General features: G+C 36.7%; 1 protein-coding gene across 2 annotated transcripts; it reads right to left on the bottom strand.

Annotated features, from left to right (window-relative positions):
• Nucleotides 1–2,082: 2,082 nt before the first annotated feature.
• On the bottom strand, nt 2,083–16,216 carry ARRDC3 (arrestin domain containing 3). 2 transcript variants are annotated; one of them, XM_082623776.1, is made up of 8 exons: nt 15,710–16,214; nt 11,694–11,775; nt 9,609–9,756; nt 8,457–8,559; nt 7,856–8,112; nt 7,365–7,527; nt 6,940–7,094; nt 2,083–4,824 (listed from the first exon to the last, which is right to left on the bottom strand). In XM_082623776.1, exons 1-8 carry the CDS (start codon nt 15,987–15,989, stop codon nt 4,768–4,770), a joined length of 1,245 nt encoding a protein of 414 aa, XP_082479902.1. In that variant the 5' UTR covers nt 15,990–16,214; the 3' UTR covers nt 2,083–4,767. The 2 variants fall into 2 exon arrangements, with proteins under 2 accessions (XP_082479902.1, XP_082479903.1); XM_082623777.1 differs by lacking the exon at nt 2,083–4,824 and having other exon boundaries at nt 6,956–7,132; nt 15,710–16,216.
• Nucleotides 16,217–16,705: the final 489 nt, after the last annotated feature.

Below are 16,705 nucleotides of genomic sequence, written 5' to 3'. Positions count from 1 at the left end.
GAGCCACAACTACTGAGCCTGCAGACTAGAGCCCGCGAGCCACAACTACTGAGCCTGTGTGCCACAACTACTGAAGTCTGCAGCCACAACTGTTGAAGCCTGTGTGCTTAGAGCCCGTGCTCCGCAACAAAGAGAATCCCCCGCGATGAGAAGCCCGCACACCACAACGAAGAGTAGCCCCCCGCTCGCTGCAACTAGAGAAAGCCCGCGCACAGCAACGAAGACCCAATGCAGCCAAAAATAAATTTTAAAAAATAAAGAAAAAAATTGCCACCATCTCAGTAGTTACAAAGTTCTATCTCAAAAATATCAAGCCGTAAATATGCCTTGGGATTTAAAATGGCTTGGTTATTTTCCACGTATTAAGTGGCCCAAATCCTCAGCTCTGTTACACCTTGGGATTCATGAAAACAAAGTTGCCTATTGTTTTCGTCTCATACGTTTGTTTGGTGTGCTGCAGTTTCTCAAACTTTGCTGTACTTATTGTACAAATCACCTGGGAATCATGTAAACAGGTGTTTTGGGTCAATATTCTGTGATAGATCTTGATATTTTCCTCTTCTAATGAGCTCTCAGGTGATGCCATTGCTGCTGGTTTGGACAGCACTTGAATAGTAAGAATATAGTGATCTCTTTTCTCCCTTCTTCTGGAAACACAACTCTTTCTTTTGGGATCCATTCTAGGTAGCATGAAACATGACCCAGGTATTGGCCAACCAGGATTTTCCCTAACAAGTGATTTGGGGACTTGAGATAGTATTTCTTCTGTGAGCTATAAACGCTGAGGTCGTCTTTTCTGACCCATCTAACATGAAAGGATAGGCTGATAGGAAAAAATAATGCTAATATGAAAAAGGGTAAGTGAATGGAGATGAGAGATGAGTGTGTCCCCAGACGATTATTTGGATTTCTGGATCCAAATGTGCTTAATATAGTTCATCCCTGGAATTACTATTTAATATTTTACTTAAGCTAGTCTGAGTTTCTCCCTCTGTTACAATCAAAAGTCCTGATAAATATACCAATGTTGGCCATTCAATAAATTATAATGACAAAGGGAGTTTGATGAGTATAGGTGATGTAAGGCAAAAATTAGACCCAGATAACTGTCTTTTATATAATTTGAGACATGTACTATACTGTCTAAAGAAGAAATCAAAATTCACATATCTTGTTCAAGGCTACATCTAAAGCCATAGAACCCAGAACCTAGGTCTCCCCTTCTCATGCTATGATTCCTCTTCTTCTAGTCATTTTTATTTTCTTATCGTATTAAGAATTATGTAGATTGCTGTTAACAAGGATGATAGTATTTCTATAAAATACAATATGTCTGTCTCTAAATGTCTCTTTGTAACACACTTTTTTCCATGTGTGTATACATTTGAGAAGAGTGGAGAATCATATACTAAGGTACATATACAACTTGATAGTTCATCCGTGAATGTATAAACACTGAAAGAAGATAACTTCTAAATGTGATTCCAAACGTACTTCTAGTTACAAATCACTATAAAATTCAGACATTCTTTGAGAAAAAGGACGTTTTAAAATTTAGAAAAATTGTTTCAAGATTAGATTAATACAACTTTTAAATTTATGGGCTCTTAAAATACTAGAAACTTGGACACATCATAGAGAAAAAGAATTAGTACCTGAAAATATACCTGGTTAAGTTTGGTTCATGTGTAAGATGGAAATTTATATATCTTTTCTAACTTTTAAATTTTATTTAAAAAATCCATAGCTTAGTGAATCATTAAGTAAAACGATAATTTGTACTAAAAATTCCTTTAAGCCTTCAGTAATTTCCTTTAACAGAGAGCTAGAAACAATTCTTACCCAGAATGGCTTAAGAGTTTAATTGTAGTCTTCATTTTATTTTTAAAAAATTTTTGGTCATGCTGTGTGGCTTGCGGGATCTCAGTTCCCTGACCAGGAATTGAACCCAGGCCATGGCAGTGAAAGCACTGAATCCTTACCACTAGACTACCAAGGAACTCCCTAATTGTAGTCTTAATTGTGTTTGCATGTATGATGAGTTACTGATATGATCAAGATTCAAATAAATCTCCAAACAAGTTTACAAAAAGGAAAAAAACCGAAAACACTTTTATTTTCCACAAGGAAGAGCAATAGGAAAAATTAAATCATTTCCCACATATTGTTTTCTTAAAACAGCCTACAAGGACATATTCAGCACCAAATAAAAAAGAAAAAAAAAGAGAAATTACAAACAGCCACAGAATATAATCTATAAAGCAAACATTTAATATTGCACTTCGTTTTGCTAACATTTTGGATTTTACTTTTCCTAATTGAAAAATCAGGAATCTATCTTGAATACTGGAATACACCTGTGAACCTCACATCTTATATCAAGAATTGACCAATATTTAGAAAGGAGTAATGCCTCTAAGTAAGAAAGTAAAGGAATACTTTAATGGGGAAAATAAAACTTTATTTGATAAAGTTTTATATATTTGAAATTTTATCACATTTTGTAACCCAGTGCCAATTATCAGAATATTGGTCATTCTTTCCTCATGTGTTATTTAAGAGTATATGGTGATAAGTATTCCAATGCTATGCATATCAATAATTGTTCCCTAGTCAGTTAGACATAAGAAGAGAAAAGGGATTTTCTGACAATCCCCCCACCCCCCGCCCCAACAAAAATAAAACCACCAAATGCCCTTTATGCCAAATATTCCATTAGCTTCTTTTGAGGGGGACATTCACAAAATGATTTAACAACAATAAAAAAATATTTCACCCCCATTTCCTTATTATCTAGTATTAGTTTGCTATGGGAGCCCAAACCCTTTAACCGAATCACTTAAAACGCGATTCATTTTTACATGGGCTTTCTTCACCCTGTCAGCATTTTTCAAACATGAATTGTCTTCCATGTTTTCTTAAAGGCCACTTATGGAAAAGCCTATTTGTTTTGTATGAAGCTTTAAGACAGTATTTAACCAGGTCAAGCACCAAGCCAGAGTTACTATTATTTTCAGCCACTTTATTAACTGTGGGATTAAATGGCAGGATAGATGTAAGACCCATTTCACGCATATGTTGCAACACCAGAGATGCTGATTTTCATTAAGATACATCAGAGCTGAATTCCTTCTAAAATAAGACAATCAGTACAACTTGGTACCTTGGAAAATGCAGTTATAAGTGTCTTCATGAATGCTGGTTTATTTATGAGCCAACTGTAAATTATCTTTAATATAAGCTATAATTTACTGATGTGATCGTTCTTCATTACTATATATACTGAAAGTGAATGATTTCTCATGCTTAGCAAAATCTTCTTTAGGTAATGGAAGAAAATACTTTCATTAAAAGAACCACAAAAATATAAAAGTTATTATTCCAGCACATATTCTAGTATTTGTAATTTTGAAGTCATACACTTTTAGAATAAACTTGGGTTTTCAAGCTCTGTCAAGCTTGAGCAGGATAGGAAATGTTTAAATTGAGCTCTCTATCATAATCTGAACATATATATTCCTGCTCATGAAAATACTCTGCACCAGCAAAAACGATTTCCAACATATGTGTTTTGGAGGTAATTAAGTAACTCTGTATAAAAATAAATGCACTTTCTCCTCCTTTCCAGTGACTGGAAAACTTCCATACTTTTAAAATAATAATAAAAAGTAACAATAATTTTTAAGAGCAACAGCCCTTAACTCTTTGCTGGTGCCTGCCATACTGCCTCTCTTTACTCCATTCTTAGCTCTGCTAGTTTCTTCTCATATGTAATGATAAAAAGGCAATGCGGGTGGGTTATCACTTTTGTGTATGTCCCTTTTCCAAATTTCCCTCTCCAAAAAGCCAACCAAACAAACAAACAAAAAAAACTCAACAGTGCAACAAAACACAAATAGCATTCCAACAGTTTGGCAAGTGATGCGTTCACCTGAGATTAAGTGATTTTAGGCAGTCAGTAACAAAATGCTGCTTTGCTGTAATAGTAGAAAGGCAACAAATTCTTAAAAGAAACCAAGAAGGTATACAATCTTGACAGTCTCTTATTAGCTTCCTCCTCTTATCTCTTTTCCCACATATCTGTTGCGTATCTACTACAGTAGGCTGCAAAACATACAGCAAGAAGGATTGGCTTGAAGGCATTTGATGTTTGTAAATAAATCCACAATAGGATCCAAGCTGAAGAGGTGATACATGGTCAGCCTAGTAGGACAATTCTGAGCATGTGCATACGCAGGTAAAGTCCAGGCTATATTAAATTAAAAAAAAAAAATGTCAGTGCGTTTTTTTCATGTTAAAGTTTTTTTCAAAGCTTTCTTTTGTTCCTTGTTGTGCTCACTGCAAACAAGTTTTAAAAGAGTATCAAGAGTCTGGCATAAATGGAAAAAAAAAAGCTGTAGTGACATGGAACCGCACAATGTAAGCATTGAGCATGTGCAAATTTTCAAATCAAAAGAAGGAAATCATCCCTCTTTACAACGTGGTGTCTTGACACGTATGACCATAGGCTAAGAAGACTGCTCTTAGTATGTGCCAGTTTTAAAGGAAAAAAGCTTAGATCTTCAAGCATGTTGGAGCAGTCCCAGAATGTTGCTGTAGGCTTCTAAAGCATGATCACTGGTTGTTTCATGTATTCGCCATTTTTCTGGGCAAAAGCAATTCCACTTCCTCTGAAAACGTGTCTCCAAGATACTTCTCTGTCCTCAGCCGGGAAGGGAAGAGATACAGTTCGGAACCCACATCAACTTGATTTAATCAAGTATTCCTTCAACGAGATGGGCAGGATGGTCTATCATCTGCTGACTGATCAGGATTTGGATCAATCTAGAAAGAAAAGAGAAAAAAAACCCCAAAACCAAAGTTAATTGATAAGGTTTAGTAAGAATGCAGCAAATAGGCTAATATTTTGAGTACTGGTTGAGAAATGTAATCAGAAAGAACATACAGAGTTTGTATGGGGAAAAAAGGGTATTAGTATCATCTATAAAGTACTTGCTATTCAATTACTAGATTAACAATTAAATTTAGAAAGGTATGCCGGAATAGTTTTATTTGACAAAAGCTAAAGGTAATGTTCTATCAGAGAATGGAGTTTTACTCAGCACTTAGTCATACTTAAGACTCAAATACACAATTGGCCAACATTTTCATAGCAGTGATTTTCTTCTGTAAAGTATCCATTTCTTCCTGTTACAAAAAAGTCAACTCATCTTTTCCCGAGCTTTGGGAAGAATGTAGTTGTGTAAACAAAGTTCTTGGTGCTTACATGAGGTAATAACTCATGGGTGTAAAGCCCTAGGGAGGGCCTAGGAATACAGTGTATATCAAGAAATAGGAATGGTGAACCCAAAATGCTCTAGAGGCTTCCCACCTTGCCTCTTTCTGTAGTGACTTTCATATGCACATACACTTAATAAAAGTGAACATATTTCAGTTGCTTCTCAGGTACAAAGAGAATGGGCACAGGAAGGCAAATTGTTGGGTTTAATACATTTCTTTTACTGAAAGATCTTTTGGACAAGACCCATTTACAATACTTTCCTCCCTCTATGTGGCTAGATGTTAAATAATTAAATCACACCCTGAACCAACTTAGGATTTTAAAAGTTTTGAATTCTCTTAATTATCTTTAGTTCATTTTAAAAGAGGAGGTAGATTTTATGGCAAATTGCTTAAAAGTGGATACTTAGATTGCCATTCTTTTAAAATGCCTGTCAGATCAAATCACAAATGAGGGACTTAATAAGCAAGACAGAAATGTCAGAATAAAAATGTAGTGACAGTGTTTCTAAAAAGTGGGAGGACATTTTTAGCATCTAATAACTTTATGAATTGAAATTAGTGGGATAGAAAAATTATGTCCAATCAAGAATCTGCAGAGAACAGAACAGATTCTGAACATCCTATAATCAATGAATAAAGTGGATTTCATATTAATCACATCCAAAGGAAAACTGACTCTTCTAGTCATGGTATTAAGGGGAAAAAAATAAAAAAATAAAAGCAATTCGTTGAAGAGTGAAACAATCCTTTTATGTCTTTCTTGTGAGTAATATTTCACTGTAAAATAGCTGTCTAAACTACAGCAACCAAAAAGAAAAAGCTGATGCTAGTGATTTACAAAATCATTTGGTATTAAATTGGTATCAAGGCCAACTCTAAAGTCCCTACAATGTGTTATTATGTATATATACATTCTGAAGTATCCCGACATTGCTGGATTGCTCCCTACCTCCTTTCCTTTGCACATATTTTTCTTCCTGCCTGGAACATTCTACATTTTGAGAATACTTACTCTTCAAGAATCAGTCTAACAGTCACCTTCTTAGGGAAGCCCTTCCTAATTCTCAAGACCCTGCAAGCTGCTCCTCAAATGAACTGTGCATTACTATTACATTGTTAGGTCATATTTTGCTTCTAAGTTTGTTTTTCTCACCAGTCTGTACGCTTCTCCCAAGGGCCATGTTTTATTCATGTAAGTGCTTAGTTACTTGAGATGAATAAAAATAATCTAAGAGTACAGGAATGCTGTTTAAGATGTTATTACATATGTTATTTTTCCTTATGACTGAGAATGTTAAAATATGTAAATTAAATTGGAAAAGGATGATGAATAAGATAAATTCTAGCTATTTAATCAATGACTGTAAAATGCCAGTTCTATAGATGCTTTGAAAGATGAATTATTCCTTTAACTGGCATTTTGGAAGTATGAGGTTAGATCACTATCTTTATTTCCCCAATAATATAAGAGACCAGTCCTACCTCTGGGTCAAACTTAGTAAATAGTGACAACCTTATGATCTAACTTTTAATCTGTTGTTCAAAATTATTTTTCTCTTATCATGATAATCAAAACCTAACTGTTTTTAAAAAGTCTGCAATACTGTTTACTAAGAGAGTCACAGCCCATTTTGTACTTGAGGGTTTGGTGCTTACCTCTGAATAAAGAGGTGGAGGCAAGAAACGAAACTCCTGAATATATGCAAACAGTGGTCCCTGAAGCGCTCTCTCAAAGTCATCACAAGCACTCACTGGTGCAAGATTATTCCGCCTTTGTTCCTCTGTTACCACTTCTGCATAGCTGGGTGGTGCTGAAGGAAAAAGATACACGCAATTCGAACAGCACGTTCTTATGCATGTCAAAATACACAGAATAGAAGGTATTAAAAAGGAATGTCAAGGTAACATAATAATAATTTGTCTTGTGATCAAAACTAGGGGGATATACGTTTTAAACCTAACATTAGGGGCACATCTACTCTCTTCAAGTATAGACAAACTTTAATCATAAAATATCAGAAGCAAAATTATGTTCTTGAAAGTAACAGATTAAGCTTAGATATGCATTATCAAATTATTACCTTCAGGTCTTTCAGGTAGGGATAAACCAAGCCAGTTCATATTCATGCTACACTGACTGCTTACACTTGAGGTTCTGCTACCAAATGGATGTAGAGGAATGGTACCAATGACAAGTGGCAAATTAAGAAATAAATCCATAGCTCCAGGAATATCCACGTATACCTAAACAATGAAAGGAGATGTTAGGTTTAGAAGCCAAGTAGCATTTCCTTTAAAAAAAATGAATAACCCAATCTAATGTTATTTGAGGCTCTCATTTACTTCATTTTTAAACTTATATACATATGATATACTTGAAAAGTTTCTCCATTGTGTACATTTACCTCAGGTAAAATTAGTAATTATATTCCAAACTATATAAAGAATTACATATAATTATGTATATCACACATGGAATAAAAAAAAATCAAATCCTGGATAAGACAAAATGATACTCTTACGACTTTAAAACCTAAAAAAACCCACCCCAACCCCTTAAATCTATACATACCATTAGTGAATATTCCACACGGATTATACTACAGTCGAGGATAGAGGGAGAAACTGGTGGAATTTTCAGCAACTTGCCATTCCACGTCTCTGTCTTTCCAGATGATAAGGATTCCCCACGCAAGTTAGCCACGAGCTGTTTGACTTCCTTCATTTTCCCTTTGGCATAGAAGGCCTGTGTTTGGTAAATGGCTGCCTTTGGCACCACCATTCGGGAGGAGCAGTTCTCAATCTCAGCAAATATCTGAATTGATTCACCTACAGGAAAAAAAAATATATCTACTGTTAAAAACCAACCAACCAACCCCAAAACAAATGTAGACTCTCAGGCTAAAGTCTGAAAGTTCAATGAACTACATGGATAAAAAGCTATCCTAAGAGTGGCAAGTAACTTATAGTTACAAAAATAAACTACACATTTACAGTAGCAATTTAAAAAAGACTACATTCCAATTTATAAAAGGAAAGTGGATAAGCACAATTTATGATATTTTACCAAAGAATACTGTATCATGTCTGCATTTAGTAGAAATAATGTAAATTTATACACAAGAGCTAAGTGAAGAAAGATCATTTTTTGTGGGAATCCACCTCATACATACCTGGCGTATAGCCCTTCCTTTCAATTTTGGCACTTAAGGATATTGGGCCTGAGGTACAGAACCAGCAACAGAGAGTCTTTTCTTTTGTGCCTGCTTGGGGTGACTGTAAGAAATAAATTTATAGAAAAAGATCAATGTATGAATTGAGACAGTAATAGAATGTTTTAAAATACAATCTTAAATTCTTGAAGAATTTAACATTAAAAGTAGTGTTTTTTTTTTCTTCTTCAGTATCCAAATATACTTTTCCACTAACCAATGGCTTCTGATTTATATTAGTATTTTTGTCTTTATACAAGTTTCCATTCAATTAAAGAAAAAAGGGTACAGGGTTTAACATCATATTTCATAAACATAGTTTTAGCTCAGGCTATTTACATACACAGTAATTAAAAAACAACCAAAAAAAACAAACAGAAAAAAAAAAAAAACCCTTTCCACATTCCATTTAAACTGCCTTTAAAAAAAAAAAAAAAGAGGCAGTTTGGAAAGCAACTTGGTTATAATCCCAAATGATAACATCTTTCTCTGAGATTGTAAAACTCCATACGTAAAAAAAGAAAACTGCTCATTTTTAAGGTTAGTTTTACTTGCTTAAAGATGTTATTATTTGTTTAAAGCGAGTAAAGTTTTTGAAATCAAATTTGAATCTTGTGAAAAAATACAATTAAAAAAGATTTCCTTTAAAACAGAATTTAAGTTTTTTCATGAAAATAATAATCTCCCCATCATTTGACAACTATCCCTATATTGGAATAATGCAATAAATAATACAAATTTTAGATTATGGTATTTTCAAGTTAAGTGATATTGTTATAATAACAATTGATACTACTGTTCCTTTTCCACTAAAATTATTTAGGGAACAGATCTATTCTTTTGTTATTGCTGTTACCTTCTGAGGAAGATATTTCATACCAAATACTGGTCTTACTTTAAAATTTTACTTAAAGTTATTATAGTATCAGAAAATGTGAGCATATTCTGCATTAATTTGTGTGCTCTTAACTATTTTTTTGAAAATGGTATTTATGTAATTCAAAAATGAAGTTACTATTTAAAAATTATAAAGAATGTGTATGTAGTTTAGGTGATTATTCTTTAATATTTATATGCCAAAAACAAAAAATGAAGAATTCAGTTAATTCTTACCAGTAATGAAGGAGTGTTGATATCTATATGCTCAAAGACTGTAAATTCCTTCTTTAATTTTACTGGTAGAAGCCAAGGCCTGTGCAATTCGGCTTTCACCCAATAGCGCACACTGCCATGTCGGCCTTCGAATGAGGTAGCAAGTGGTCTGTGCAGAATATAAAGGTCAATATATTAATCTTACACCTCTTTTTAATATTTATACAGTAGCTCAGCACAGAAGTGTTAATATATTGTAAGTTTATACATCAATGAGTTATCAAAGGCATAATTTATATTTCCAAAGGGATAAGTCACTGGGGAAAAAACCTTCTGTTTCCAAATAATAACACATAGTTGTTAAATATTACAGAAATTTGGTTAAAAAAGCCAGAAGAATACAATCTCTTTAAACTAAGAAGAGGCTACTTTTAATGCTGGTGGCAAAATTACGAAAGTCTGGAAATGAACAATTCTTGAAAAGGTCAAGACTTTAGTTTAAAAATAAAGTTAAGAATGGTTTAACTATTTCTATTGAGATATTCTGGACACTGGTTAAACACTCAGACCAAATGACTCCCTATGGCGCTCCATTTTGCATTAACTAAGAATTATTATTATCTCTTATTATAGTAACTAATTAAGATTTAGAAAAGGCCTGGAATAGTCGTTATAGTTTCAAAAGTTTTTCACATTTCATTAAATCCACTGAAGCTCTAAAAAAATGCTTTTACATTTCCCAGTTTACTTATGTTCTAACACTTTTTGGCCATGCTTTCTTACTATAGACTTAAAAAGAAAAAGAATCTCTTCTGTTGACCTGTATCAAGAGAATCAGAATTCTTTTTCAACTCTTCCCAGATTTTATTACTTGTGAAAGATTTTATTTTAGTGAATTTAGTCTCTTTTTCATAATTTCATTAGAAAAATGCACAAGGTTCATTTATTTACAAGGTAGAGTGCTAGCTTTTTACAAGGTGTAGTGGTATTTTACTTTTTGTTTTGTATTTTAGACTTCTGCATTAACTTGTATAGCAGAGAAATAAAACGCAGGATCTATGCTAGTCTTCTAGAGTTTACTTTAAATGACTTTGGTTTATAGATAGAATTAAAAAAATATATATTAAATTACTTCCATCCTTTGAAAATATTCAGGCCCAAATGTATTAGTCCTATTGTATTCAGACTTAAAATATTTCTCTCAGAAAGTAATTAGGGCATTATATTAAAAATCATGTTCTTAAGCAATATGATACACAGGATACTCTGAAAAATACCCTTTATGAATTCTATCCATATATAACAAGTACTAGAACTTAAAAAAATACAGAATTATGTACCTTTGGCACTTGAAGTTCTTATGTAATGCAAGTTTACCTTTCAGAGCAAACAGTACAAGTGCCACTTTGCATGTTTTAATATCTGTTAAGGCATTTTTTTCAAAAATTACTCTTTGTATAATTTCCTCAAATGATTTATTATTACATTAAGAATATACTACTTTCCTTCTTCCTTTCATACTAGATTCCAAGCCTTATATTAAGGTATCTCTGATGGATGTTTCCTTTTAAGTCCAGGTCATAATATCTCGAGTGACCTTCTCAATAGCTCTTTGCACAGAAGCTAATGAATTCATATCAGAAAAAACACATCACTTCTAAAGTGAGGATATTCTTAATTATTTTAACTTTCTTAGCTTACTGCTGTTGGGTAGCATCAGTAGAAAAAATGATCACTGAATTTTTATAAACTACTAAATGAGAGACTTGTTATGTTCTACCTTTTCTGCTAGTGCTGATGATAAACTAAGTATAAGTGCTTACTATTTCACTGGCACCTTCCAATTCACTCACTTTAAATGAAATACTATTCAAGTTTTAAAAACCATATAAAACTTGAGACAGAATACTAAGAATTGAGCTTTGCTTTCTATAATATTGCCACTCTAGCTTAAAAAAATAGCTTCTTTTCTGAGTATATGTTTTCCTGTAGCAAGTTTCAGTAATGAAAAGGGTTTTTTTTTTTAAACTAAAAATATTTAAATTTAGAATGTTTCATTTTAAAAGAATGGATGTTTATGAAAAATGCCTGTTACAAAATACTTACGTCTGTGGAAGCTCGAAGCTGAATGCATATTCATGCCTTCCTGAATGAATAGTGTTGAAGCCTTCTTCGGAATTATCATCATCTAAAACAAACAGAAAAAGAAAACAAAAAACTTTTTAATAAAGCTTTACACTCTCTTCCTGGTGGCAGAACTTTAAAGATGCTCACATAGTAATTAAGGCCACAAACTTTAGAGTGTGAGAGATCTGAGTTCTAATTCCAACTTCATCACTTCCTCTGGGTAAAATAAAAGTCCTGTCTTCAGTTGCTTCATCTGTAGAATGGGGATAATTAATACTTATACCCCATAGCTGGTTTTTCAATGGAAAACAACCTAAACTGTAAAGCATCTGTGTGACAATACAGGCTCAACAAAAGATTCAGATTTCAAATCTCATACTAAGATGTTACCTTTCTCTTCATCCACTTATTTAAATTTATCCTATTAAGACTATATATAAAATGAAAACTGTTCATGTAAGCCTTTTAAAATATGTCAGTTTTGATGCAGAAGATGTGAATGTTAAAGCTCTAAAACCATTAGAAAACTCTGTCAAATAGATGTTGGAGTTAAAAAAAAAGGAACAGTGATTTTAATGTCAGTTTCATAGCTAAAAATAAAAATTCTTATTGAATCTAAAATTATGACAACCTCAGTCTGTCCTAGCAACAGCTAAAAATTCGTATATATAAACTATACCTTAGATTTAAAAGGTGCCTGCTTAATGGAAACAACTGTCACACATCCTTGAAAAATGAAGACTAGGTTTGTTTCCCATTGCTAGAAAAAACGGGATGACTTTATTTTACAACCAATTTCTTTTGCTCAAATAGGTTATCTCCAAAACGTCTCCAAAACAAATATAACGAAATGTGGGAGGGTGTTCTGGATTCTTAAAATGATTTTCTAAAGCGTTCTGACCGGGTAATTTAATTACATAAACGTCTACTAGCGCAGTTTTCTCGGTGTAGAAACCTTTATCATTAACCAGGAGACTAAGAGAAACGGGTATTATCATTTAACTTTCCCTCACCAAAGTAATGAATTCACACAAAAACCGTGATGCTTCCCTTCCACCACAGGAGAAAAGGAAAAAAACGCCTATATGTGGAAACTTTTATTCAAAAAAAATCACCAAGACTCCCTTCTATCTCAGTAATATTTTCTTCTCCCCCCGTGCAAATCCTCTCTACGGGATTTCAGCACCGAAATCCCGCTGATGAGCTGGGGGCCATTTAAAATCGCTCCCCACGACGGCGCCCAAAGTTTGTCTCCCTCTCCCTTTCTTCCCGTCTCGCTCCCTTTTTTGTGCCAGCTCAGCAGTCTCATCGAGGCGAGCGGCGGCGGCCGCGCCGTGGTAAACAAGTGCCGGGCTGTCAATCAAGAACTAGACCGGAGCAGGAGAGGACCGGCCTAAACCGGCGCGAGCAGATCCCAGCCGGCCCGCCCGCGCGCCGCCGCCGCCGCCCGCGCGCCCCGCTATACATACGGCATATGTCGCACGGCGCTCGCGCTCGCGGCCGCGCAGCCTAGCCTGCTGACGTGGGGCGGGGCGAGCACGCTGCGGCGCTTCCGCTTTACACGCCCCGGCCGGTGACCGGTTCGATCTGGCTCGGGCCACCCTGACACCTTTACAGTTGCGGCGACGGCGGCGGGGAAGGGGGCGCGGGGTGCAAAAGCCCCAAAGAAACAATGACAAGGGGGCAAGGAATACTCGCCGAAGCCCCCACCCCACCCCGCTTTCAATGTTAGTGTCACTTTTCCTTCCCCGTCCCGGCCAGTCTTGGCGCTCTCTCCCCACTCGTGTCACATCAAGGTAGCCAGTCTGTGACTGCATAGAAAGGGAAACACGCTGTTTCAGCTAAGAGGAAGACAAGCGTTCACAGAAGCTGCCTGACAACTTCCACCCGAAAATGTGGTCCTGCTAACCCTGCCCACCCAATTTGCCGTGAATGGGATTGTCAGCTAAAAAGTTGCGCCCAGGGCCATCCGGCACCTGTAAGGCCGGCGGAAGCTTCTCCTCTCCACTCTGTTGAAACCTGTAGTCGTTCCTTTCGGGGCTGCAAGCGGGCCCAGGTGAGGGGCAACAGAACGGTATGTGACATGAGCCCCGCGCGCCTCCAGAAGCCCGGGCAGGGATGCGTGTAGGGGCGGGGGCCGTAGCTCTGGAGGGACCTTTACCGGCGCACGCCGGTTCCAAGCCTCACCCCAGCCGGCGAGCCCACTCTCCCCACCCTCTCGCGCCCAATCCAATCAGAGCCTGGCATCGCCTTAGCAACAGGCTAACAAACCCGGCTCCGCCTATCGCCGGCCGCCCGGGGCGGGGTCTCAGTTACCAGGCTAGTTTGAGAGGTCCCAGTTTTAAGTCATTGAAACTATTCCAAGCGAAGCTCGTTCAAGCTTGCAGGGGTTGAGGGGTGTCTCGTGGGGGTGCGGGGCACATAGTGTTCTTTACTATGAAATCGTGGCGCAATTAATGAAATTGTCCCCATAAGTCGTTATTCTACTTTTACCCCACTGCAAACCTCAACTCCTTAAAAACCTTTGTTTCTTCTCACTCATCTTATAAAAAGCTGCCAGTCCAGGAAGGATCAAATACAAACTCTTGTGTGTCCTGTTCAACAAATACCAGGACTGTCATTAGGCAGTTGCATTCTTATCACTGTCACTGCTTGGAGAGGTTAACTAAAAATTATTTCAGGATGCAAATTACCTATGTGTAACTGAAAATCCAACTAAAGATTTATTTCATCTTAATACTTTAAAAATAATGCATTCATGATGTAACTCAAAGTACCCTACGTTCTACACTTGCCTTAGTTCAATTAGCACTTCCTCGTGGATGTGTATTTTTTTAATTAAAAATGGAGGTAAAAATGTGCTCTACTCTGAAAAATCATCAACATTCGAGTTAAATACTGCATTAAAAAGGAGAAGGACAAAATTACATAACCAGTTTTAACACTATATTCTTCTTGGGCTAGGAATTAAGTCATCGCCACCACCTGACGCGTGTAACCAATCTGCTGAGAGCAGAACAAGCGCCCCTCCTCACCACCCCCTAGAACTGGTCCGAAACAGGATTGAACCGCTTCTAACAAAGGGTGGAAACTTAGAAAAACAAGCTTAGAGTCTGCTATATTTCCACAATGTAACCATTTAAACAATAGATTTGAAATCTCAGGACCGCTTCTCCCTTTGACAACCCTTTATCTCCAGTTTCTAACCAAAAATCAAATCCAATGAGCCTAATACTTTTCAATTCCATTTGACTGGCACGGGTTTCATTGAATGCACGTTCCAAAGTTAGGCATGATGCTTGGAAAAGAAAATTTCTCACCCTAAATGGCTTCTAAAACTGACTTTAAACATATCATAATGATAGGTGCTGTCCTTTAAAATAGAGAATGCTTGATGTAAATTTCTAAAGGAACTGGAAAGAATAGGGAAAAAACACGTGGGGTGTTGATACCATATGTCAAAATAAACCACAGAAACCCATTATCAAAGAACAACGATCAATTCTCTTAAGTCTTTTGCGTGTCAATATTAAAAATGAAATACACCTATTAACCCACTTAAAAATGTTACTCCATTTCTTCACTGAAGCTTAGTTTTTAAGATCTAAGGTTGCAGAGTACAAGGGAAAAACCTAATATTGGACTGCAGCTTTTAGCAATTCACTTGAAAACATATTAGTAAAATTACTGAATCGCATATAAGCAGAATTTATACGTAAGGTGGAAATGGATTGCAAGTGTGTATGGCACAGACCAAGCCGGGTATAGAGGTAGTGGAATAAGTGCAGTTTGCAGTCACTTTGCAGATGCCTGCATGCATTACGGCTTAACACACGATGAATGTCAAGGAGAATTCAAATCTTCCACCTTTCCAACCTTTATCAAACAGCTATACGTTATGGTAGGAGTAGGATTACATTAATTCAGAAAAATTGAAAAGGTACTTTGCCAAAGAAAACAGGTATAATAATTTCTGAATAATGTAAAAAACTTACCTCTTTCGTGTCCAATTAAGATGTCTTTATGGTTGAAATATTCTACTTCTTCAGTGTAATTCTGTGTATAGGCAGTATTGGAGCCGGCGTTTCTCGATTCGGTCCAGCGTACTTTCGCATGTCCTCTTGCATGAATTTTAAGAGATTTTACTCTGATTTCCCCAGTAACTTCTAAATTCACCCTTCCTGAGACTGTATCCCCACTAGAATACACAGGGACATTGCTGTCATTAAGACAGTCAAAGCTTATTGTCAAACTCTTTACCTTTCCCAGCACCATGTTTATAACAAAATCTATAAAAAATATAATGTAAGACAAAAAAGTCAAGATCACATATAAAATGGGATCTTCACTTAACACTGATCGATGTCTTTGCCGTGCAAAGAGCTTGCAGGCAGGATCAGTGATTCCTTACAAATAGTTCATTGAGATTTCTTAAAAAGTCAGGGCAGCACAGAGGCTGCTGCTCCGCGATCCTGCTAGTCTCAGTGGTCTCCTTACAAAGACGGGCGGCTGGAAGCTGCCAGCTCACTTTAAGAGCAGCTTTGTGAAAAACAACCCCAGTGCGCATGCGCACGCCGCGGCTGCTGTCCGCCCTCCCTGCGCGCACCCTCCCGCGCCCGGCTCGCTCGCGGGTACAGTAGGTGTACAGCCAGGGGAAGAAGACACTGGGGCTGCCGGGAGGCTGAACCTGACTTCTCTTCATTGTAGGCTCCTATTGGTAGGCAGGCTACCGTAAACCCTCGACGTGCTAGCTGGAGTCCCTTACTGAGCACAGTCTGGTAGAAAGATAATGGCCGAGGGAGGGAACTGGGGGACAAGGTTGGGTGGGGAGCTGTTTGCAAAGCCAAGTGAGGATAAACTGCTGAGTGACCGGCCCGAAGCGTGCGTTCCCGGCACTGCAGTGTTTTGCCCACTGCCCTGATGGGAGGAGGAAAAAGTGATGTGTGTAGAGAGATGGGGGAAGGGTAGAAACCGGTTGGGCAAGGGCTGGT

This window comes from Mesoplodon mirus, assembly GCF_964341445.2.
Source record: "Mesoplodon mirus genome assembly, chromosome: 5".
NCBI classification, from domain to species: Eukaryota; Metazoa; Chordata; class Mammalia; order Artiodactyla; family Ziphiidae; genus Mesoplodon; species Mesoplodon mirus.
The sequence above is the reverse complement of the archived record's forward strand: the minus strand, read 5'-3'. Positions and strand labels throughout refer to the sequence as shown.